This window comes from Myxine glutinosa, chromosome 4 (genome assembly GCF_964187855.1).
Source record: "Myxine glutinosa chromosome 4, kmMyxGlut1.1, whole genome shotgun sequence".
NCBI lineage: Eukaryota > Metazoa > Chordata > Myxini > Myxiniformes > Myxinidae > Myxine > Myxine glutinosa.
The window spans coordinates 68,243,070-68,269,022 of record NC_136264.1 but is presented as its reverse complement, the minus strand read 5'-3'; the positions used below and the strand labels follow the sequence as shown (position 1 = coordinate 68,269,022).

Sequence of the window (25,953 nt, the reverse complement as noted above, 5' to 3'; positions counted from 1 at the left end):
GTGGTCTTTCCGTCTTCTACCGACTCCTCTCTGGCCTTGCCCCCCCCCCCCCCCAGCTCTCTCTGGGCTCTGTCCCCCAAATATTCCTACAGGTCGCACAAGATCTGCCTGCAACCATCTTATGGTCAAACTGCCAAAATCAAGACTCTCCGCTCACCTTCACTCCTTCACTCCTTCATTCCTCTTTTCTCCAACCTCTGGAACAAACTCCCTCACTCTCTTCAATCCCACTCCACCCTCCAGGTCTTTAAAATAGCTGTTCACCACCATCTCTTATCTTCCCCCATCCAAAACCTTGATCTTTTCTACCCCCGCTAATTTCACCCCAAATCCACTTTTTTCAAATACCAACTTCTGTACTGGAAGTCCTTGGTGTCCTTGTGTTTTATACTTTTCCCACCCCCCCCCCCCCTTCCCATGCCTCCTCCTCCCAAGCCCTCCCTGTCCCACACATCTCCCTGCTCTCAAATGTTGTGTTTGTGTGCTTCCCCTTCTCTCCCCATCTTGTCTTCCGCTCCCTCTTTTTGTATATTTTGTTTGTCTGGTTGATTTGTTTGTGAAATAAATGTTAGCTCTTTCACGAGCCTCGATTCAGTATACAAAAAAATAAAATAAAATAAAAAGGTCAGCTTGAATCTGTTTGGCAGTTGATTGAGGGGCTTAGTCCACCATTCGACCAATCCTTCGCTGCAATCTTCGATCAAGTTTTCTCTTGCGGCCACATCCAGGGAGGTTGGCTGCAGTGCCATGGGCCTTAAACTTCCTGATAACATTGCATACGGTGGACACAGGAACATCAAGGTCTCGGAAGATGGACTTGAAGCCTTGAGATTGTCCATGCTTGGCTACAATCTTGTGTCTGACCTTCCTCAGACAATTCTCTGGTTTTCTTTCTTTTCTCCATGCTCATTGTGGTGTCACATAGTGACACAAAACAGCAGAATGCCTCTTTTCCCCTATTCAAACTGGTTGAATGAGTGATTTTTATATTGCAGACACCTGCAACTCACCATAGGTGAGTTCAATTCCAAAGTAAAGGAGAATCAGCTGCTTGAAATCGAATTATTTCTAACAACCTCTAAAAGGTGCCAATAACATTGTCTGTGCCATTTTTGGATTTCTGTATGGAATAAGCTAAGATTTAGTAATTCTTTCAGCTTTTTTTTGTTTTGTTGAACTTATTTTTCGAGAAAATTGTGAGTTATTTGAAAACAGTGCAAGGGTGCCAATATTTTTGGCCATGACAGTAGGTTCATCAAGCAGCCCAAAGACCACTATTATGGCAACTGAGCTTTAAAACCTGATGGGACTGCAGGAGCAAGTCTGATCCTATCCGTTGAACCCGTCTGGCAACACTTTCGTTGACAAAGGTGGCGAGTGTGATCCTGACCCACCCTCCTCCACCACCCCTGGAAGTAGGTGGGATCAGGTCCATGGAAGCGGTCGCGTGTGCTCCCGGGGTCCACGAAAAGGCCCCGGGGCTATGGGCTGTTTACAATAACACAATCCCATTTGCCTCCATTTCCTTGAGTGAGGTGGACTGGGGTTGAACAAAGACAAACCATGTGAAACTTCAGGTCGAATCATTTCCACGCCAAAATGTACGAGAGTTCAATAGGATATTTGGAATGATAACTGGAGTGACATAAATCAATGTTGAAGAAAAAAAACAATGTAAATATAAACATGCCATTTTCAAAATCTTGTAAAGCTTTGACACTCGACACTTAAAAGCTTTGATTCATTAAAAGTGAATCACAAGTGAATCACACACACACAAGAAATCGAAGTTAAGTGATTGTTCCCATTTGTATTTTCGTTAAAACTGTATATATTTATGGTGTTGTACGTATATTGTGTCCCGACGAAGATTTTTCGGTGCAAATCTTTCATACCTGTATTGAAAATCGTGTTAATTCGTGTCGTGTCTTGAGGCCTTGTACAGTGTACACTGTACAACCTTGAGGCTTTGTTTTTCTCTCAGCGGTCCGTCGTTTGTGATCCAATAACTTTCGTTCTCTGTATTCCCAGTCTTTTCACCTATAGCCTACTTCCTAGTGTAAATCTCAACTCAAAAAAAAAAAAAAAAAAAATTTCCTTCTCTGTTCTCATTCGTTTATTCATTCTCATTCGTTTATTCATTCTTATTCGTTCGTTCGTTCTTCGACCACGTGTTTCTCCCCCATTTCCACAGATAGTTTTCACTGTTATTAACCTTCAATGTTTACACTTTCCCCTATGTTGATATGTTGAAGGCAGCAGGAAGTTGGGGTGTGAAGAGAATGACAGAGATCTGTAATCTGGTGGTGAAAGAAGGCCGCATTCCAGTGAATTGGGAACTGAGTACCCTCGTCCCTCTATACAAGGGGAAAGGTGACCCTCTGGAGTGTGGCTCGTACCGAGCGATAAAGTTATTGGAGCATGGAATGAAGGTATTGGAAAGGGTGTTGGAGGGAAGGATAAGGAAGAAAGTGAAGATCGACGAAATGCAGTTTGGATTTATGCCAGGAAGAGGAACGACAGACGTGCTTTTCATTGTGAGGCAGTTGCAGGAGAAGTACATGGAGAAGAGGAAGAAGTTGTTTCTTGGGTTTGTTGATCTGGAGAAAGCATTCGATCGGGTTCCACGCAAAGTATTGATATGGGCATTGAGGAAGTTAGGAGTGGAGGAATGGTTGATCAGAGTAGTGATGGCAATGTACAAAAGAGCGCGCACAGCTGTAAGGACGAAGGACGGGAACAGTGGTGAGTTTGAGGTGAAGGTGGGAGTGCATCAGGGGTCGGTACTAAGTCCACTACTATTTGTAGCTGTGATGGAGGTGCTGGCTCAGAACGTAAAGGAGGGTTTACCGTGGGAGTTGTTGTATGCAGATGATCTGGTGTTGATTGCAGAAAGTATGGATGGACTGAAGGAAAAGATGAACACGTGGAAGGAATGTATGGAGACAAAAGGTCTGAAGGTGAATATCGGAAAGACGAAGGTGATGGCAAGTGGTAAAGCATGTGGTGAGGTGGAAAGAACTGGGAAGTGGCCCTGTGCTGTGTGTAGGAAGGGTGTCGGAGTGAACTCCATTCAATGTACAATGTGCGCTGAGTGGGTTCATCAAAAATGTAGTGGTCTGAGAGGGTCATTAACCAGTGTGGCAGCTACATTCAAATGGAAGGTGTGCACAGAGGGAGCTGCAGATGGAGGAAATGTTGAGTTGGATCTTGGAGACGGCGTGAAGCTGGAAGGTGTGAAAACATTTTGCTACCTCGGAGACATGCTGAATGGAGAAGGTGGATCAGACTCGGCAACGGTTGCTCGAGTGAGATGTGCATGGCAGAAGTTTCGGGAATTGAGTGGCGTGCTGATGAAGAGGGGAGTGTCGTTGAAGCTGAAGGGAAAGGTGTATGCTGCATGTGTGAGAAGTGTTGTGATTTATGGGAGCGAGACATGGGTAATGAACGTAGAGCAGCAACGAAGGTTGGAAAGGGTGGAAATGCGAATGGTTCGACGGATGTGCGGAGTATCGTTGAGAGAGAGGAAGACAAATGATGAATTGCGAAAGATGATGGGAATAGAGCCTGTGATTGATGCTGTGAAGAGGAACAGGTTGAGATGGTTTGGTCATGTGTTGAGGAAGGATGAAAGTGACTGGTTGAGAAGAGTGATGGAAATGAATGTAGAAGGAAGTAGAAGACGGGGAAGACCGAGAAAGACTTGGCTAAAGATGGTGGAAGAAGAAATGCGGGCAAGGGGGTTAACAAGGAGAGATGCAGAAAATAGGGCAAAATGGAGAAGATTGTCATGGGGACCGCAAGGCTAACCCCCGCTCTAGCAGGGAAAATGGCCTTTAAAATGCATGTTGTGTTGTTGTTGTTTACACTTTCCCCTCAAGTTATGTATTCCGTCATATTTTATAACACCTTTTTCTTCTTCTTCTTTAAAAGGCTGCTTTCGACTTGCTCACCAAATCAATTCATCCCAAAAAAAATATCCATCTCCTATAGTCAGGTTGGAGATTGGCGTCAGGAAGGGCATCCGGCCATAAAAAACATTGCCTCAAACAGGGAACCATGATTGTCATGGGGCCCGCAAGGCTAACCCCCGCCCTAGCAGGAAAAATGGCCTTAAAACGATCATTCATATATAGTGCCTTTTTTCTACATTCCCTAAACTCTCCTGCACTCCATCCTCCATCCAGCATCCTTAAACGTATTTTTAACTCGAAGGTCACAAGAAACTCATTTTGCAATAAATGTTCGTTTCCCATAAATCGTACACTTTCTAAAATCCAATCTCACCCCTCCCCTCCAAATCTTCCCCATAACCCCTCCCCTCCAAATCTTCCCCATCACCCCTCCCCTCCAAATCTTCCCCATCACCCATCCCTTTCAAATCTCCCCCCTTGCCCCCTCCCTCCTAAACTACCCCCTCACCCCTCCCCACCAAGACGCCCCCTCGCCCCTCCCCTCCTAGACTCCTGCCTCACCCCTCCCCTCCAAATCTCCCCCATATCCCATCCCTTTCAAATCCCTCCCCTTGTCCCTTCCCTCACAAACTCCCCCCTCACCCCTCCCCTTCAAATCTCCCCACCCTCATTGCTTCTCAAGTTCCCCCCTCTCACTCCCCCTCCTCAAAGCGTCCTCCCCGCTTCTTCCCCCTTCCAACTCTCACCTCCATCTCCCCCAAACTTCTGCCTCGCTCTTCCCCCTCCTCAAATAACACCTAATTGTGCCTCAACCAATCACCATCAAACCTTTTGTCCGCCCCATCCTTCCCTTTCTCCGAGCTATTCTGCAATCTCTGACACACCTTCAACAGCTCTCCCTACCTCTTCCACCTCTTCCACATCTTACCCTACCCTCCTCCCCCCTGTTCTGTATCTGATGCTCCCCCTTCCTCTTCATTAACGGTATGGACCTCAAACATCCGGGGCCTTCGTTCAAACTTAACTGATCTCTCCATACAGGTTGCTTCTGTCAAACCAGACGTGATCTGCTTAACAGAAACTTTCCTCCTTTATGATGTCACTGATTCCTTAGTATCTCTCCCGGGCTACTCCCTCCTCCGGTATGATAGACCTGAGCCTCATCCTGGAGGCGGGGTTGCTATCTTTATCAAAAACTCTCTTCCTCACTCGCCCTGCACTGCACTCTCTCCACCTCACCCCCAGGAATACCTCTGGCTACGGCTTCCCCTTCGCTCCCACCTCTTGTTCATATGTGTGTTGTACCGTCCACCAAACAGTGATGACTCCATCTACATCTCGCTGTCTGATAATATGGACCAACTTCTATCTACTCATACCAACTCTCTCTTCCTCATATGTGGTGATTTCAACTGTCATCATGCCAGTTGGCTGGGTGTGGGTACCTCTCTCACCAGCCATGGATCCTCAGCAAAGGACTTCTGCGACTCACTGGGACTGACACAATCTGTCAATTTCCCGACCCGGATCTCAGTCAATGGAACATCTTCTCTTCTGGACTTGGTTATGACTAACTTCCCTGAAAATGTCTGCTGCTCTTCTTCTGCTCCAATCGGATCATCTGATCATGTCCTTGTTAAAGTGGACATCTCTCTGACCATCCTCAGGGAGCCTGCTCAGCGTCGACGAGTCTGGCATTTCACTCAGGCCAACTGGCACGGTCTTCAAGCAGCCATCAATCATCTGGACTGGTCTCCCATCTCTACCACCTCTGACATCAACTCATCCTGGGAATTCTTCCAAAGTAAATTGCTCTCTCTCATGCACAGATTTATCCCATCTCGTCTTCAGTTGTCATACCCTTCCTCCCGTCCATGGTACACGGAATCTTGTGGTGAGGCTGTTGCCCAGAAACAACTTGCCTTCGTCTCCTGGAAAGCAAATCCAACGGAAGGAAATCTCATTGCCTTTCACAAAGCCCGAAAGAAGTGTGTGTCCACCCTCAGGAGAGCCAGGAAACAATATCTCTCCGTTCTCAAGACCGAACTCTCTTATCTGTCTCCCTCTTCGAAATCCTGGTGGCGTCTGGTCAAATCCGTTTCTGGTGTTTGTTCCCCCTCCATCCCCTCCCTTACCTCAAACGGCTACACAGCTGACTCCGCACGTGAAAAAGCTGAATGCCTCAGCTCTGTGTTTGCCTCTAAATCTTGTGTCCCAAACCCATCCCTCTCTGTACCCACCATACCCAGTCGTACCCTGCTGCTCCTGGACTCCATGTCCTTTCCTCCTCACAAGGTGGAAAAGTTTCTGTCAACCCTCGACTCTGATTCTGCAACTGGACCCGACGGCATCAGCCCACGGGTCCTAAAATCCTGCTCTGCTGCTCTATCTCACCCTCTCTCTGTTCTCTTCACCCTCTCTTTTGCTCAAGGTCAACTGCCATCTGCTTGGAAATCAGCCAACATCACCGCTTTGCACAAAAAAGGTGCAAAAACAGATCCTAGCAACTACAGACCAATCAGCCTTCTCCCAATTATCAGCAAAGTCATGGAATCCATCATTGCTTCGGATATGAAATCTTTCCTCTTCTCCAATGGCTTGATCTCTGATCATCAATTTGGTTTCAGACCAGGTCACTCTACTCTGGACATGCTGCTTCTGCTGTCTCAACAATGGATGGAGGTCCTCGATGCCAAACAGGAAATTAGAGCTGTCTCCCTCGACATATCACGTGCCTTCGACACGGTCTGGCACCCCGCTCTGCTCACCAAACTCTCCTCCTTTGGTATCCATGGAAATCTCCACGCATGGCTGGCGGACTTCCTCTCTAATCGTCGTCAACGTGTGGCCCTGAATGGGTTTCTCTCATCTCCTCTTCCTGTTCAGGCTGGAGTTCCCCAAGGCAGTGTTCTGGGCCCCGTGCTTTTTCTGGTCTTCATCAATGATCTCTCTGACTCTCTTGAAAATCCTCTCTATCTCTTTGCTGATGACTCCACTCTCTGCCGCTCCATTCCTCTTCCCTCAGATCGGCAGTCTGCAGCCTCCTCACTCTCTGAAGACTTGGACAAAATCACAGACTGGTCAAACAAGTGGAACATGTCTTTCAATCCTGACAAATCTCACACTCTTACTATGTCTCTCCGAAAAGATCGACTGGACAACCCTCCCATCTACTTTCTCAACAATCCTCTCCAAGAAGTTCTGTCGCTCAAGCTTTTGGGTCTCACTATCTGCCATGATCTTTCTTGGGAAAACCACATTTCCAAGCTGGCCTCCAAAGCCAGTCGCCGACTGGGCATCCTCCATCGTGCGAAGTCCTTCCTCGGCACACCTGAGCTCCTCACCACATACAAGGCTTTCATCCGCAGCTCAATGGAATACTGTTCTCCCCTATGGGCCGGTGCTCCTGCCTCACACCTAGCTTGGCTTCACGCTGTTGAAACCAAAGCTTTCAGAATTATTGGAATCTCCCGCGATGAAGCTATCTCTGAGGGCCTTTCACTCACTCACCGCAGGCAGGTAGGTGTTCTTTCTGTCTTCTACCGACTCCTCTCCAGCCTTGCACCCCCAGCTCTCTCTGTGCTCTGTCCCCCAAATATTCCTCCAGGTCGCACAAGATCTGCCAGTAACCCTCTGATGGTTAAACTGCCGAAATCTCGGCTCTCTGCTCACCTTCACTCTTTCATTCCTCTTTTCTCCCGCCTCTGGAACAAACTCCCTCACTCCCTTCAATCCCACTCCTCCCTCCAGGTCTTTAAAACAGCTGTTCACCACCATCTCTTATCTTCCCCCATCCAAAACCTTGATCTTTTCTACCCCCGCTAATTCACCCCAGATCCACCTTGTTTGAAATTCCAACTTCTTTCCTGGAAGTCCTGGCAGTGTCCATATGTTTTATACCTCTCCCACCGCCCCCTTCCCATGCCCCCCCCCCCCCCAAAGCCCTCGCCCCCTCTCAGATCTCTCGATGTCTCGATGTCTCCATGTCTCTCGGTCCCTGCTCTCAAATGTTGTGTTTGTGTCCTTCACCCTCTCTCCCCATCTTGTCTACCGCTCCCGATGTTATATGTGTCGGTTTGTCTTTCTGTGTGATTAATGTTCGCTCTTTCACGAGCCTCGATCTTGTATACAAAAAAACAAAAAAAAAAAAGTGAAGATTTTGTCAGTGCTCCAAAACAAAGCAATAAGAACAACAATGCCAGATTGTAAAATCCTCTGTTTTCACCCATAATAAATCAAGACACAATCCATCAGAAATTCTTTGCTTTCCAAAAATCAAAAGCTGCTGTAAACTGGTATTTTAAAGTTCTTACTCATAAACTCCACAAATGAGGAGAGTAAAAATTGCCAAGGTGACAATTACTTATTAACTGCACATGAGTCTGTGCCACCTGGAACAGTATTACTGATGGCTGCTGCACTATGCTTCTGGGAAATGTGCGTGAGTAGCCAATCTTTACCTTTTAATGGCATGTGTACACAATTAAATCACCATTTTAGTCTGCACTACTGAAGCCAAAAGTCAATACACTCTCCCACACTCCTTGTGCAATGCAATCGCTACTCAAAGCCTCGGTAGTTACACTATATCAACTTGAACAGCACTCGGTCGAGCGCATACCTCTGCCAGGCTGAACAGTTTATGTTTGATATCCCACTGATGGGCCGGATCAGCATCCGGACCTGAACCAAAATCGAATAGCTTGTTCCTGTCACCTCCCCAACTCATCCACCAAGTTTTGTCCAAATCCGTCAACCTTTTAAATATTGTGCTATATATCGTTTTTACACCCCATCTCTCAATGTTGAAGAATAATTTTTAAAAATTCTTGTATCCGGATCCAGATTCAAATCTTCATCAAAATCTAATCAATTCTTCCTTGTCACACACCCAACCGGTCCACCAAGTTTTGTCCAAATACATCCATAATGCTCTGAGATACCATGCTATATATAATTTTTGGCCTAATCTCTCACTGGTGAAGAATCTCGGAAAAATTATAGTAGCCGGATCCGGATCTTCACCAAAATGTAATAATTTCATCCTTGTCACATATACCCAACCTATCCACCAAATTTCGTCCGAATCCACCCATAACCTTTTGAGAAATCCTGCTCACAGACACACACAAACAAACAGGGGTGAAAACAAAATCTCCATCCTCATGTGGTAGCAGAGGCAACAAGAGTTGAGTGAACCTTCTGAACCAAAATGGATGAAGTTGTGACCTCAGAAGATTCAAACGGTGATCTCACATGCTGCACAACCAATCAGGTCGCATCTACATTTAGACTAAAAGGAAAGCAAACCAATAATGCAAAAATTGGGAAGAGTTGTGAAAAATGGAGGGAAAACGCAAAATACAACAGACTATCTCTTTCTCAACATTTGTTTAATTGATGGCTGAACAACGGATGAACAAGTGCTCAACAAAACCCAATCAATGAATCTCTCCAACAACCAAAACTTAACAATAATTAATCAACCAATGGAAGTTTTTTAACATAAACATTTAACTTATCCTTTTTCTTGGAACAACTAGAATTCATTATTAAAGTTGATAACAGGTGGCAACCATGCCAAGAAACATGAATGTAGCATGGTGCATATCTTGTTTAGAAACCATCTTTGTTGACAAATGCCTTGTGCCTGGATCACCTGTTTGGAAAGTTTTCCTTTAAAGTGCTTTTGACTGGAGATGTTGACTATTCAATAAGTTATCACTTGGTCAAACTGAATAAAAAAGATGAGCGTCTAATGGCAGACACCGTGATGAAGCAATGTGGCAGAAAACAGCACTTATTGCGTCGGGTTCTCTGCACTGTAAATTACCCGTACGTTGGAAAATAAGGAGATGCATTCACTCACACAATGCAGTTTCCTTTGTTTTGGACATTCCTCGCATTTTTCAATCTTGTTATGTCATACTTGAAAATTGTTGAGGATGGATAATCAAATTCGCCAGAGCCTAGACAGACTATAAAAAAAGCTTTTGATTGTGTCCCACATTCATGGATTATAGAATGTATGCAATCGCACAAGATCAACCCCCAAATAATCAAACTGATTGAGAAAGAAATGGAGCTTTGGAATAACATGTTTTGCCTGGCTTTGGACCCACTGCGCAACTTCATCAATGAGCAAGGACACAGATACATCCTTACATCTATTATAAGTGAAGAAGGACCAAAGATACAAGGTGACACGATGACTGAATGCTTTGTACCAAACGACAAAAAATTGGAAATGAGTGAAACAGTACTCCAACAAACATTCAAATGGAATTCGGCCTGACAAGTGTGTCAAGTGCACATTAGTACAAGGTAAACCAAATAAAATGGACAATGTAAAATCGACAGAAATACACCAATACAGGAACTAGACAACGGAGCATCACACAAATACCTTGGAGTAGAAGAGGCTACCAAATATGTCACAAACAAATGTGCAAAACAATTACCAAAGACTACATGCATAGAATGAGTGGAGGAGTGTGAGGGGATATGAGGCTGATGTGCGAGGGGATATAACAATAGAACGAGGCTGATGCTGAAAACTTAACTCTCGACAAGCAACAAAATCAAAGCCATAAACCAACTCCCTCTACCAGTGTTCCGATATAATTTCAGAATAATAAACTGGCCACAAGCGGAAATCAATAAGCTAGATATCAAAACAAGGAAACCCCTCACCATCAACAAAATGTTCTTCAAAAATCAGTGCATCCCGAGAATGTACCTGCCGAGATGAGGAGGAAGCAGCCTGATGGAACTCAACCAGGTGCACAGAATGACAACTGTCGGACTTGCTAAATAAGTGAAAAGTTCAACAGTCTATCGGATCCAATTTGTATGCAAACACAAAGACAGCAAGTCAAAAAAGGTATCCCTAACACATCTAGCAAAAACCTTCCAAACATAGGTACAAATGGAAGATGTCACACATCATGACACAAAAACAGCAATTAATACAACTCCATCAATTGCAAAAAAGACAAAAGAAAATATATGGAGAAAATCAACAAATATACACCGACAACTGGGAGAAAGACAAAAGAGCAGGAAGATTAAAAAAAAAAAAAAAAGGACAGATTCAGGAAAGACAAAGGATCACAGGAATGGCCATCTCAACTTGGACAGAGAACAAATCATTATTAATGCCCAAGATCAAGGACATTACACCAATGGCTTTAAGAAAATGGCAGGGCTGAGTCAATCGGACAGGTGCATCATATCTTCTACAAGGTAGAAACAGAAAGCATGAGTCACCTCCTATCAGGATGAAAAAAATATAAAAAACTCATGTCAGAACAGTTGCACACACAAAGGCACAACAAAATATGCAGAGTAATTCACTGGCACATCTGCAGAAATTCACTGGCACATCAATATCCCAGTTCCAGAAAACTCATGCAAACAAAAACCAAAAGCAATCATTGAAAACAAAGAAAAATTATCATGAGACCTGACCCCAATGAGCGTGAACACAAAAAACAAAGCATTGCAACCGGATATAGTGCTGAGGTACAAAAAATAAAAAACGGTATTGCTAATTGAGGCATCAGTTCCGAGCAATTTTGGCCGAAGCAACACAGAAATCAAGAAAATTACCAAATATCAAGATCTCAAAAATAAAGTCAAACTATCCTGGAAGCTGAAGAGTGCCAAAATTGCACCATGATAAATGGAGTAATGGGAATGATAAAGAAGAACCTTACGGAGATCCGACAAACCATCTCTGGGAACATTACCACAAACTAAGGCTGTCCGGGGTTGGACGTTGGAACAGTTGGCCGCTGGCCGCAGCTCAGTGACGATCCTGAAAGAATCCTTGGAACAAAGCTGAGAACACAACTTCACAACTTAGCCCATGTATCGCAATCTTTCAACGAAGCGGGTGTGCAATCAATCAATGACTGACACACACACACACACACACACACACACACACACACACACACACACACACACACACACACACACACACACACACACACACACACACACACACACACACACACACACACACACACACACACACACACCTCCAGCATAAAGTTCTTAGCAAGAATTCAAATATTTATGAGGCAGAATGAAATCTTTTTTTTTCCTCTCCTTTTGAAAAGATTTTGCAACCAAATAGTATGACTTCTTTGAATCACATCAGGAAACCCACCCACCATGAGGAATGAGTGATGCTGAACATATATGCAGCAAGGTTTTCCAGTTCATGACCATTGCTTCATGGTATTGGGGAAAGTCATTTTAAACCCTCCTTCCCATCCATATTTGTCGCAAATTCCGTCTCCTTGACGGTCATGGTGGCTATTAACCATAAGCCATAAGGGCTGGTGCCACAAGGTTTAGGACCAACAGGTGATACCTGCAACATGTCAAATGAACAGGTTGGGGTAGCAGTCAGGATTATAAATAAGTAATATTCTATCTGAAAAATATTCCCAAAGCCAACTTCAATTCAGGTTGACATTATGATCGGAACACAACTCATTATTCTTAAATCCTAGATTCAAATCCAACATACTTTTTTGATGGATTCATCATTTGCTGTCCTTGTCCTGCATGGAAGACATGCGCAATCTCAGCCATTTATACCGGGGGCCTTTGCGACTGCATCAAAATAAATTTCCCCGTGGACATGAACTAGTTTGTCAGTTGGTAATTTAAAACACCCAAACAGTAGAATTAAACGAGAACGGCACTCTTTGATGTCGAATGGCACTCTTTGATGCAGCGATGTTGACCGATATGCCTCTGCCCACATTATGACATCATAATACATAATTTAACAAAATTTGACTTAAATCCCTTCAGCTGTTCTCAAGCACGACATTTTTACCTGACATGACCTCTGACCTTTGACACTGAAATCTAATCAGTTCATCATTGCATCATGTGTACTTACAGGCCTACCAAGTTTGGTCAAAATTCCATCACTGGTTCACAAGTTAGCGCATTAACGTATTTTTGACCGAACAGGACATCTGACCTCTTGACCCCAAAATAAAATCGGTTCATCTTTGCATCATAATAGATACTTGTACCAACTTTGGTCAAAATCCCATCGCTGGTTCACGAGCTATTGCTGTAAAAGTATTTTCACCTAACATGACCTCTCACCTTTGACCTCTTGATCCCAAAATCTCATCAGTTCATCTTTACATCACAGTACATACTTGATCTAAGTTTGGCTAAATTCCCTTCAGCCATTCTCAAGTTATCACAGCAACGAAAACCTACAAAGGATGGACGGACAACCCAAAAACATAATGCCTCCAGCGTCATCAGCGGGAATGAAGGAAAAGGAAAAGAGGAAAAGGAGGAGTGGAGGGAACACAAACGAGCAAGGAAGAAGTTTTGGTTAAAGATCCACAGACACAGGGAAAAAAAAAATTGGTGTGAGTATATCGATTTTAAAGCAACAAAGAACTGAGTGTGGTTTTTAATTCCAATAATTTTTTGAGGTGTTAGTTAAAAAAGCAAACCCATTGGGTACCACCACTAAAAATAGCGATGGTCATGACGTCACAGTGACGTCATCAAAGGCAAGGTTGTCTCAGCACGCAACAGATAATGGCTGCACAACTCGCTTCAGATTCATCAGAAAGTGAATTTGACAAATATTTTTCTGATCAAGAATCTTCAGATAGTCAAAATCATTATAAAATATATATATATAAAAACTACTCGCAGCAAAAAAAATTCTCAAGATGACGAAGCCGGTTTTGTGGGTAATAAAATCGCCGTTTGGGGGGGTGGGGGGGGGGAGGGCGGGGCCAATCGTGCGTAAAAGGACACCCCCAAAACATTTATCTCTTCCTTCCAAGATATCTATTCAAAAAAGGAACAACGATTAAGTGTCAAGTGAAGCCATATCTATTCATTAAACCCAACATGATTTTCTGTGTCTGTGGTCCTTTAAACCGCAAGGAATGAAATAATTGAGGCATGCAGTCAGTCTGGATTTTGGAAGTTTAACCAGGACGGGGTTACTGGGAAAAGCAGGTGAATCCTGAAGTAGATGGGATTACAAAAAAAAATTAATCCTTTTTTGAGAATCCCAAGTAAAGAGTAAACATTGTCCTACTTTCCTGTTTTGTAGTAGTTGAAAGAACACAACTTTTTGCCCTTGTATTTTTGCAGTGGGTTTTAGGAATTGCTTCTCTATAAACCAGTTTTCAGGGTTATACTTCTCAAACTCAGTCTTCAGCGTTAGACACAGGCCAAAAGTCAAAACTCAGTCACAAAATTAAGGGGTTTGACCTGCAAGGCCCTTGTATCGAAACCAATCCAGACAAAAGTTGGCGCAAAAATCCGTTAACACTGCCCCTTCAGACTAAAGCAGGGAAACATTGGACTGGTGTCTTCTTTTCTAGTATTACCAATTACATTTTGTATTTATTGGTTTGAAATGGTACATGAAGCAATGCCAACTTGTCAAACAAAACGAGAGAATTTTTTTATTCCAATTAGTGCATTGAAACAATGACTGAGAAAGATGGCCAGTGAATTTGAAAAGGTGGAAAAAACCCCGAAAACCAAAACGGAACAGGCCTGCTCACCCTCAGTACTACCCTCCCCTCCACCTCCCCAATCCCAAGTCAACTCATCACACAGCAGGGCCAATTAGGCCCAGGGCAGAGCATTGCAGACAAGGCGAGGTGGCTCTTACCATCCCGCAGATATATTTGTCCTCAAATGGATCAAGGAGCTGCTAAAGTACGACAGACCAAACCACAGGGACTCACTGAGCCAGCTGACATTTCAGAAGACAGTCACCAAAAACAAAAACTTGGCTTCCTTTTGCAGCAAAATCCGATGTGCCATCCTGTCCCTGTTTTTCTGGCAACAAACGCCGCACCAGGCGCAAATTTGGCCACGTGTCAGACTCTTCTCGGTCATCATGTCCATGCCTCAGTTCACAGTTAATGGGGGTGAAAATGTCGCATTGCAAAAGAAAAGGCTGACGATAAAGAATAAAAGAGCTGAGATCGCAAGGTGGAATAAAAAAAAACCGCCGATGGTTATCAACAAAGTGACGCATCACCTTGTCTTACTGCAGTGCTCTTGTCTATCAGGATTTTGATCTTGCTGTGAAATAATAATGGTGTGATCAATACAGCACAGCGTTGCTTATTAGCAAATTGACATGAAACAAGCAATACAATGGTTAAATGGGCAAATATCACCAGCGCCAGGAAAGAATCATGCAACATAGATTACACAAGGGCTGGAAATCCCGAGATGTATTAAACATATATTTATTTGGGGACACGTAACAATCACCCAATATAAACGAATATATATATATATTGTTGTGGTTTTAGAACCCACACTTTCTTGTAAATATCTCATCATTAAAAGGTTAGAGGTAGCACCCCTAGTTAGTCCACAAGCAATACGTAAGCCACCATAGGACTCAGTTATTGGCGCTGAGGAAGCGCCTTTAGCGATTGACTTCCAGCCAGTGTAACGCTAATTCCTGTCACAGGAATTCTGAGATCATATAAGTGGGCGTGGCAGTTCCTGATTGGTTCGTGTTGGGGAACGCCTTCTCGCTGCCGACGTGACGTAAATTCGCGCACGCGCACTGGTGATTGGCGCTGAGGAAGCGCCTCTAGCGAATGACTTCCAGCCAGTGTAACGCTAATTCCTGTCACAGGAATTCTGAGATCATATAAGTGGGCGTGGCAGTTCCTGATTGGTTCGTGTTGGGGAACGCCTTCTCGCTGCCGACGTGACGTAAATTCGCGCACGCGCACTGGTGAAGCTTACTCGATCTTACTCGATCCCATATTACATGTACTTTCATTGCATACAAATTATACTTCCTCCTAGAAATTCCATGCCCGAACCTCAGCGCAATCCAAGAGGATTCACTTGTTTCATTAGTATGTGTTTTAGATAAGGCCGTGTTTCCAATAGTTGAATCTGCGTTGCGTTAATCAAATAAGAGTAGGTCCCCGATTCTGTTCATTTTGCGACCTCCCTCTCCAAGCGACGCCATTACGCGCCCCTACAGTCGGTGCCTCATGGCTCGCTCAAACACCGCCATAAGACATGCGGTTAGGCCCGAGAAAGGGGGCGGAACGCCGAGAAGGTGTGGCATGTCAACCAGCCATCAAAGGCGTGGCCGGTAAGCCCTCACAAGCCAACCAGGACCGAGGTGAGATCGCTGACGGGCGTGGTTTTGAGGCGCGCGGAGCGATCTTTGCTCGCGTTATATAAGCGCGAATGCAAAGCCCTTTCACAGGACTTATTCAGCGGTGCTCATGAAAGAGGACTCTCGCGGAGCACTCGAGTGGAAGGTTGGCGGTAAAAAGGACCGATACGGAGTGCACCTTTGTGAAAGGACTCGGATGGGAGAGAGCGCATTTTCAAAGAACCCAGCAGAGCAAGAAGAAGAAGAAGAGCGTGCTGGTATTAGAGAACTGTGGAGAGGGGGCGTTTAGCACGACCGTACACGTTTGAGTGTCATTGAAATCCCCCTGCTGAAAATTTGTACCAGAGAGAGTGATTATATGAACTGCAATAACTTAATTGTGAGCCAGGCAGGTGTTATTACATCCTTACCTCAACATGCAACTTGTAAATAAGGTAACAAACAAGCGTTACGCCTAGGTCCCCCGTCGGGGAAGTGATGCGAGTTGACAAAGTGGAACACGTAGAAACCATGCTATGATATGATATTTCGCTCACAAGGTTCAGACATACATGGAGGCGGCCATCTTGGATTTTGACGTGGCGACCCAATTTTCAATAGCGTTCTTCCTTATGCCTAGATACACCCACACACCAGAAGGTACTTCGCTTATTTTTCAAGATATTTCGCTCACAAGGTTCAGACATATATATGGTGGCGGCTGTCCTGGATTTTGACGTGGCGACCCACTTTATAATAGCGGTCTTCCTTATGCCGAAATACACCCACACACCAAATTCGAAGTTGGTACTTCGCTTATCTTTCAAGATATTCTTCTCACAAGATTCACATACATGGCGGCGGCCATCTTGGATTTTGACGTGGCGACCCAATTTTAAACAGCATTCTTGCTTGTGCCTAGATACACCCACACACCAGATTAGAAGTTGGTACTTCGCTTATTTTTCAAGATATGCAGGTTACAAGGTTCAGACATACATGGCATCAGACATACATGGCGGCGGCCATCTTGGATTTTGACGTGGGTTGCACCCACACACCAAATTTGAATGCGATCCTTCACTTACGCACGCACGCACACACGCCCGCACGCACAGACGGATGGACCGAGGGGAAAGCCATAGTGCCCCTTTCGCTCCGCTGAGCGACGGGGGACAACAAGCCAGACAAGAATATTTGCTCTTGAAAAGGTGTGCAAAGACACTGAAACGCCCTCATGGGCTTAGAAAGGTAGCTATTTGGGACGATTACACCGACGTAGCTATTTGGCACAAAAAAAAACATCCTCTCTCACGAGATGTTGGTACACGATGACCCTCAGTATTGAACTTGAAATATAATTTGAACAATCGCCGAGTTCAATAGGGCAGGTAGTTTTACGAGCCTGGCACTACACCGAATTAACTGATAAATTCAGTATTGAGCTCAAAATTCAGAACAAGAAGAAACTGTCTCAAATCACCTTCACCTCTGAAACAAACATGTTTACACACACACACACACAAACTTGTGTAAGTACGTGTGTGTGTGTGTGTGTGTGTGTGTGTGTGTGTGTGTGTGTGTGTGTGTGTGTGTGTGTGTGTGTGTGTGTGTGTGTGTGTGTGCACGCGCGCGCACATACACACACTCAGACTTAATCTACCCTCAATGTTGCTTACTTTGAAAAGGAGCATCTTGAGAGTGCCGTAGAATCCCATGGTACCACTGGGAGGCATACAGTAAGGGACTGTACAAAAAGGATGAGATGGAGAAAATGACGACGAAAGAAGCAAAAAGGCAATACACAGAAAAGAAGAGGTGGGGCAAGGAGAAGGGAGAGACAGAGAGGGAGAGAAAGAGATGGGAAACTAAATGTGGGAACTAAACAAAATAGCTAAAGAGGAAAAATGGGAACAAGGTGAAAAACAGAGCAACTGCTATGGGAGAAAAGACAACAACGTATAAAAATAGGAAGCAAAGGAAATTGGAACTAGAACCAGAGATTGATGGTAAAATAAGAAAAATGGTGGGAAGGTGTGGAGGAAGAGGAGTGAGAAGAGTGTGGGAAGGGGGTGTGGGAAGGGTAGTTTTATATGGGAGTGAGAGGCGAGCAAAATTAGAGAGCCGTCTCCAAAGGCAACAGCTCCTCCGATGGGAAGACACAGCGTGCAGACAGAGGCAGAAAAGGTGAAGAGACGTAAAAAAAAAAAAAAAGACAGGTGAGAGAGACACAGGGAGAAAGACAGGCAAAGAAAAGAGGGGTAAGGAGAAGGAGGACAGGCAACAGAAATAGTGAAAAGATGACAAGGAAGAGAGATGCAAGGAGAAGAAAAGATAGAAATACAGGAGGGAATAAGTAAAAGACAGGAACGAAGAGTGAAAGGTGTGACGAGCAGAGAAAAAGCACAAAAGAGGTACAAGACGATGACAATTACAAGAGCAGATCCCTGGTTAAGCACAAGGTGCGACGAGCGCACAATCCGCCACAGAAGCAGATCCGTTTGCCGTGGGAGCTCCGACGCCTCCGCGGCACACGAGACCGAGTTCCCTCCCATTTCTCCCCAAACAGGCCACCCCTCTCTCACCGCATTTGTTTGTGGTTAACCAATCCGGACAGAACCCCGCCGGGGAAAGCCCCGGGCAGCCATGGAGCAGCGGCGGGGAGGCAGGCACACGATCCCGGCCTCCCATGATCATTGTGCTGTAATTCCAAAGCGCAGAGGTTGAGGAATGGCGCAAGGCGACGACATCGCTCCGCTCCGCACGGGCCTTTAAAATGCTCTTCACCATATGTGCCTCACACGATGCACCGAACATACATACAGCGACTGGGGGGGGGGGAAGCACGTGTCTTGCTTGGCCTCAATGTGACGAGCGCTTCTCGCATAACCTGTCAAAAAGATACTCGGAAACCATTGCGTATTCGCCAACGAATTGCAGGTAGTATCAAGTACAGGTATTTGTTCGCTTTTATTGTTGGTTTTTCTTTAATTGTGCGGTAAATCGAGTTGGTACACTGGTTTGATTAAGGGTTGAACGGATTTATCATCAAAAGTCTGACCTGTTATAAAAAGTTCAGCGCATTTCTGAACTAATATCATCCCAAGGATGAATGGATGAATGAATGAATGAATATCCAAGGATCCGGATACAGATCCAGCCCATCAGTGGGAAACAAGGGCAAACTGCTTAGCCTGGCAGAGGCATGCGCTCTACTTAGTCGAGCCCGGAAAGGGGTGTGTAGGTGTGTGTGTGTGTGTGTGTGTGTGTGTGTAGGTGTGTAGGTGGCTAGGTGTATGTAGGTGTGTGTGTGTAGGTGTGTGTAGGTGTGTGTGTGTGTGTGTGTGTGTGTGTGTGTGTGTGTGTGTGTGTGTGTGTGTGTGTGTGTGTGTGTGTGTGTGTGTAGGTGGCTAGGTGTATGTAGGTGTGTGTGTGTGTGTGTAGGTGTGTGTGTGTGTGTGTGTAGGTGTGTGTGTGTGTGTGTGTGTGTGTGTGTGTAGGTGTGTGTGTGTGTGTGTTTGTAGGTGTGTGTGTGTGTGAGTAGGTGTTTGTGTGTGCAGGTGTGTGCGTGTGCGTGTGTGTGTGTGTGTGTGTGTGTGTGTGTGTGTGTGTGTGTGTCCGAGTCTATATAATTTCACTTTTAAAATGGTTTTATTTGCAACCGCATGTCCGAATGATGCAAAACATGAAAAATAGAAGGGGCTCTCCAAGGAGAATATTTTATTGCCAACTCTGTCATAGGTCACATGGTATGACAGCCATATTGGATTAAAGGATAATTTTTTTTACCATTTTCTCTGAAACCAATCAACTGAAAAAATTTAAACGTCACATATCTTAACTCCTCATTGAGTATATAGAGTATTAACGATAGTGTCATTGGTGGAGTGATATTCCAGTCATCAGAATTGGTTGAATTGAAATTTTTGTACAAAAAATCTGAATCGAATGTCAAATCTATGACCTGATGAGAGTGAAGAATTAAATTTACGGTGTTCATAAGCCATGCCAAGAAACTATGACATAACAGGGTGCATGGATGATAAGAGTATATGGGCCATAATAGCAGTGGGCCATAAATAAGAGTTGTGTGTGCAGCTAATGGTATTTTTGTTCAGCAAGACTATGCGTTCTAGTTTGCTTCTATATTTTGTTTTCTCCGCAACTGCTCGAGCGATTGACATGAAACTTTCAACAGAGGAGATCCTAACCATAGAGAATTGTTAAACAAAGTTACATGACGATTGGATGGAAAATGCAAACGGTGTTCCAAAAAGTCTGTTTCTGTAGGTATGGTTGCAGGGTGTTTCATGCATCAGGAATAAAAGGCCTCGACCTCATGAACCAAAATTGATATTTCCACAAAGAGGCTTTGTCAGGATGTAATGAAGTTCCTCCTTGCACTCATATAAACAGCATCCCAAAAATTATTGTATCAAACATGCAAATGAGCATGGAACCCCAACGGCTCATTTACGAAGGAACTGTTTTCAACCTGGCTGTGTCTCAACAGCAACAAGCACATTGTCAGCTATCACTCTTCCTTGGGGTATCGTTAGCAAGCTGGTCCCAGAAGGCCAAGACCGATGGAATATTCGCACAGCAGATGAGCCGGTGCTTTAGATTCCTGCAATCTGGCCACATTTTAGGCCTTAAGCTATGATGCTCATTACTTTGCCAAATATGATTAAACCCTCTTCGGAAAAACCCCTCCCAACACAAGCCAACTCACCCATACTTTTTACATCCCCATGGGGTTCAGCGTTTAACAAGCTTGGCAAACAGCTGTCGTGTGTTTGCGTTTCAAATGTACAAGTATTCGTGGAGCTGAGGACATGTGGATGCTGGGGCCCGAAAGCAATTCATTACTTTTTCCGAAGATAGTATGAAACTTACGAAGCATTCTTGCATGACTTTATATTGCAGATCCAGAGATTATCACACCATGAATAATGGGATGCACCCACACATTAAAATGGATTATTCAAGCAGAGAATGAATGGACATACAAATAGTGACATCTGGTTTAATGGCAAATGCACATTAAGTAGAACCTGGTGTTCGCTTAGCGGTTAGGGTGCCGGCTTGGGATCCTCGGATCCTGGGTTGGAATCCCGGTCGATCGCTGAATTAACGCCAGGGGGTTGACTCACCCTGTCATCTTTCCGAGATCGGCAAATTGATTCCCAACTTGCTGGGATGAATGATCCCGGCGTGTACCCGGCTTTAGAATAGGTACATCGTATCCCTGCGCATCGTAAGAGGCGACTAAGGGTTGGTGTCAGGAAGGGCATCCGGGCATAAAAACATTGCCTCAAACAGGGAACCATGATTGTCATGGGGCCCGCAAGGCTAACCCCCGCTCCAGCGGGGAAGATGGCCTTAAAACGATCATTCATTCATTCACATTAAGTACATTTTGATTTGGGGATGTAACAAAGGGGGAGGGGAATGGACCACCTGACATGGGTATGGTATGAACAGATGGCTTGGGGAATGCAATTCTGCAAGAGCATGATGGGTATGTCTTCTGGTCAGGATCACATGTTAGCTGATCGAGGAGTGGCATTATTCCACCTAATCATCCATTCTCACGTTTCAATCGTTCTCACGTTGGCGTATTCCCAATCCTGATAAAAGCAAACGTGTAACCGACAGGTTGCCTGAATTCGTTGGAATAACTAATAAACACTTGTCACATTCGATCACAACAGTGCCTGCTCACTCAGGTAACACAAGGTGCTTAAAAAACAAAAATTGAGTGTTACTTGATGTATTTCCAGGCAGGTAAAGGGGGAGGAGGAAAGAAAACGGGACAATGTACCCATAAATCCAAATGCTTCCCAAAATTTGCATCAAACCAAAGGACATGACTTACGATGTGTCAATCAATGAAGACCCACAGTGATTCTTCTTCATCTATTACTACTACTATTACCTCTGCCACCAAAGGTGGATGGAGGTTATGTTTTTGCCCGTGTATGTTTTTCTGTTGGTCTGTCTGTGAACAAGATATCTGAAAAAGTTGTGGATGGATTCGGACAAAATTATTCTTGTAGCCGAATACATATTCAGATCTTCACCAAAATCGAATTGAATCGTCCTCGTCAGGCACCAAACCAGTCCACCAAGTTGTGTCCAAATCCATCCACAACTTTTGAGATATCCTGCTATATATCGTTTTTGGCCCTATCTCCCAATGGCGAAGAATTACTTATAAAATTCTAGTAGCCGGATCCAAATCCGGATCTTCACCAAAATCTAATCATTTCGTCCTCGTCACATACGCTACCTCTCTGCCAAATTTCGTCCGAATCCATCCACAACTTTGAGATATTTTGTTCACAAATGGACAAACAGACAGACAAACTGACAGACAGACAGGGGTAAAAACACAACCTCCATCCACCTTTGGTGGCGGAGGTAAATATGGAATCTGGTCAGGGTGCTGATGATGACTCGCTCACTTTTCGGGAAAGATAACATTGCACATTGTATATTCTATGTCCACCACCAACGAACACTTGCACGTGAGTTACCAACTTAATATCCATCTGAGGGACTGCACCATTTTGCGATGCATCGCTCTGTCTGAGAAGCAACATTCCGACCGTTTATAGTCGAGACAAGAATAAAACCCAGATGAGACAGCTCCAAGCAAAGAACACCACCTCTGTGTGCTCACCATCTGTGCGATCCAGCATTTCTGGGTATCCTTGGAATAACGAATTAAAATGACAGTTATTTTGGTGGAAAATTGACAGAATGTGTGCGAGTGGGAGAGTAAAGCAACACAAGGATGAGCGATTACAAATGGGAGGCAAAAGGTTTTTCTCTCCCACCAATTCAGAAATGGAGCTGAACTTAGCACAAATGGTTTTCCTTCGATAGGCAGCTACCTGGCGGCCTCACACTCATCTACTAGCAATAGGTGAGTTTTGTGGTGCCATTGGAAAGCAAGTAGTGTTACGTACTCCACCTCATACGCCAATCAAAGCAATCACTGGGGCACACCAGGACATTGTGAGAATTTTTTATCAAAATTGAAGTTAAAACTGTAAAATGCAAAGCTCTTGCCAGTTATAACAGATAACAAATGAGTTTATAGATATATACAGTGCATTCAGAAAGTATTCAGACCCCTTCACTTTTTTCACATTTTGTTATGTTGCAGCCTTATGCTGAAATCGTTTAAATTCATTTTTTCCCTCATCAATCTACACTCAACACCCCATAATGACAAAGAGAAAACAGGATTTTAGAAAGTTTTGCAAATTTATTAAAAAGAAAAAACTGAAATATCACATTGACATAAGTATTCATACCCTTTGCGATGACACTTGAAATTTAGCTCAGGTGCCTCCCATTTCTCTTGATCATCTTTGAGATGTTTCTTCACCTTGATTGGAGTCCACCTGTGGTAAATTCAATTGATTGGACATGATTTGGAAAGGCACACACCTGTCTATATAAGGTCTCACAGCTGACGATGCATATCAGAGCAAAAACCAAGCCATGAGGTCGAAGGAACTGCCTGCAGAGCTCAGAGACAGGATTGTGTCGAGGCACAGATCTGGGGAAGCCTATAAAAAAAATCTCTGCTGCATGGAAGGTTCCCAAGAGCACAGTGGCCTCCATAATTCTTAAATGGAAGAAGCTTGTAACAACCAGGACTCTTCCTAGAGCTGGCCGCTCGGCCAAACTGAACAATCGGGGGAGAAGGGCCTTGGTAAGAGAGGTGACCAAGAACCCGATGGTCACTGGCTGAGCTCCAGAGATCCTGTGTAGAGATGGAAGAAACGTCCAGAAGAGCAACCATCACTGCAACACTCCACCGATCTGGGCTTTATGGCAGAGTGGCCAGACGGAAACCTCTCCTCAGTGAAAGACACATGAAAGCCCGCTTAGAGTTTGCAAAAAAGCACCTAAAGGACTCTCAGATTGTGAGAAACAAGATTCTGTGGTCTGATGAAACCAAGATTGAACTGTTTGGCCCCAATTCTAAGCATCATGTCTGGAGGAAACCAGGCACCGCTCATCACCTGCCCTATACCATCCCAACGGTGAAGCATGGTGGTGGCAGCATCATGCTGTGGGGGTGTATTTCAGCAGAAGGGACTGTGGGACTGGTCAGGGTTGAGGGAACAATGAACGGAGCAAAGTACAGAGATATCCCTAATGAAAACCTGAAATTCAGGACCTCAGACTGGGCCAAAGGTTCACCTTCCAACAGGACAATGACCCTAAGCACACAGCCAATACAACGCAGGAGTGGCTTAGGGACAACTCTGTGAAGGTCCTTGAGTGGCCCAGCCAGAGACCTGACTTGAACCCAATTGAACATCTCTGGAGAGACCAGAAAATGGCTGTCCACCAACGGTCCCCATCTAACCTGCCAGAGCTTGAGAGGATCTGCAGAGAAGAATGGCAGAAAATCCCCAAATCCAGGTGTGCAAAGCTTGTCGCATCATACCCAAGAAGACTCGAGGCTGTAATCGCTGCCAAAGGTGCTTCAACTAAGTACTGAGTTTAGGGTCTGAATACTTATGTCAATGTGATATTTCAGCTTTTTCTTTTTAATAAATTTCCAAAACTTTCTAAAATCCTGTTTTCTCTTTGTCATTATGGAGTATTGAGTGTAGATTGATGAGGGAAAAAATGAATTTAAACGATTTCAGCATAAGGCTGCAACATAACAAAATGTGAAAAAAGTGAAGGGGTCTCAATACTTTCTGAATGCACTGTATTTTTTTTTTTTTAAATAAAACACCGCAGGCACCAGAACATCCGTGGCCAAAAATAGTAGCACCGGTGCACTTTTTTTCCATTAACTCACAATTTTCTCCAAAAATAAGCTGAAATTGACAAAAGTATTTGGTCTCCAAAATTCTTTATTTCACTTTAAATATTACAGAACTTAATATATCCTTTTAAATCAGAAAATAAAAAGAAATGGCACTGACAAAATTATTGACACCCGAGACCTAATATTTGGTAGCACAACCTTTGGACAACATAACTGCAGTCAAGCACTTCCTATAGCCATGAATGAGCTTCCTCCACTCTCTACTGGCAGTTTGTCCCACTCTTCTTGTGCAAACAGCTCCAGTTCTCCCATATTTGCAGGGCGCCTTCTCCCAACTCCTGTTTTCAGATCTCCCCCACAAGTGTTCAATGGGATTTAGATCTGGACTCATTGCTGGCCACTTCAGAACAGTCCAGCACTTTGTCTTGAACCATTCTTGGGTTCTTTTTGAAGTGTGTTTGGGGTCATTGTCCTGCTGAAGAAACCCATGATCTTCGATGGAGACCCAGCTTTCTGACACTGGGTTGAACATGTTGCACTCTAAAATGCCTTGGTAATCTCCTGATTTCATGATGCCATGCACACATTCAAGGCACCCAGTGCCAGAGGCAGCACAGCAACCCCAAAACATCACTGAAACGCCTCCATGTTTGACTGTAGGGAAGGTGTTCTTTTCTTTGAAGGCTTCATTTTGTTTTTTGTAAACATAGAGATGATGTGCTTTATCAAATAGCTCTAATTTCGTCTCATCTCTCCACAGCACATTCTCCCAGAAGGATTTTGGCTTGTTCAGGTGTGTTTTGGAAAACTCCAGTCGGGCTTTCTCATGTATCTCTCTCAGCAGTGTGCTCCTCCCATATAACCCCCTTTAATAGAGTTGGCGACGGATGGTGCGAGTAGAAACTGTCGTACCTTGTGTCTGAAGGTCAGCTTAAATCTGTTTGGCAGTTGATCGAGGTGCTTTCTCCACCATTTGAACAATCCTTTGCTGCAATCTTCGATCAAGTTTTCTCTTGCGGTCACATCCAGTGAAGTTGGCTACAGCGCCATGGGCCTTAAACTTCCTGATAACA

The 25,953-nt window shown here is 44.4% G+C and overlaps 1 protein-coding gene across 3 annotated transcripts in view; it reads right to left on the bottom strand.

The window, feature by feature from the left end:
- Positions 1-25,953, bottom strand: part of FBXW7 (F-box and WD repeat domain containing 7) — a 541,360-nt gene that overhangs the window by 294,357 nt on the left and 221,050 nt on the right. The window contains exon 1 of one of the 3 annotated variants that reach the window (XM_078775835.1): positions 17,754-18,692. The exons of the other annotated variants lie outside the window; for them this stretch is intronic. Coding sequence (XP_078631961.1) covers positions 17,754-17,810 — 57 coding nt within the window. The 5' untranslated portion in view covers positions 17,811-18,692. Of the gene's footprint in view, positions 1-17,753; positions 18,693-25,953 lie in introns of those variants that run through there. 3 annotated transcript variants of the gene reach the window in all.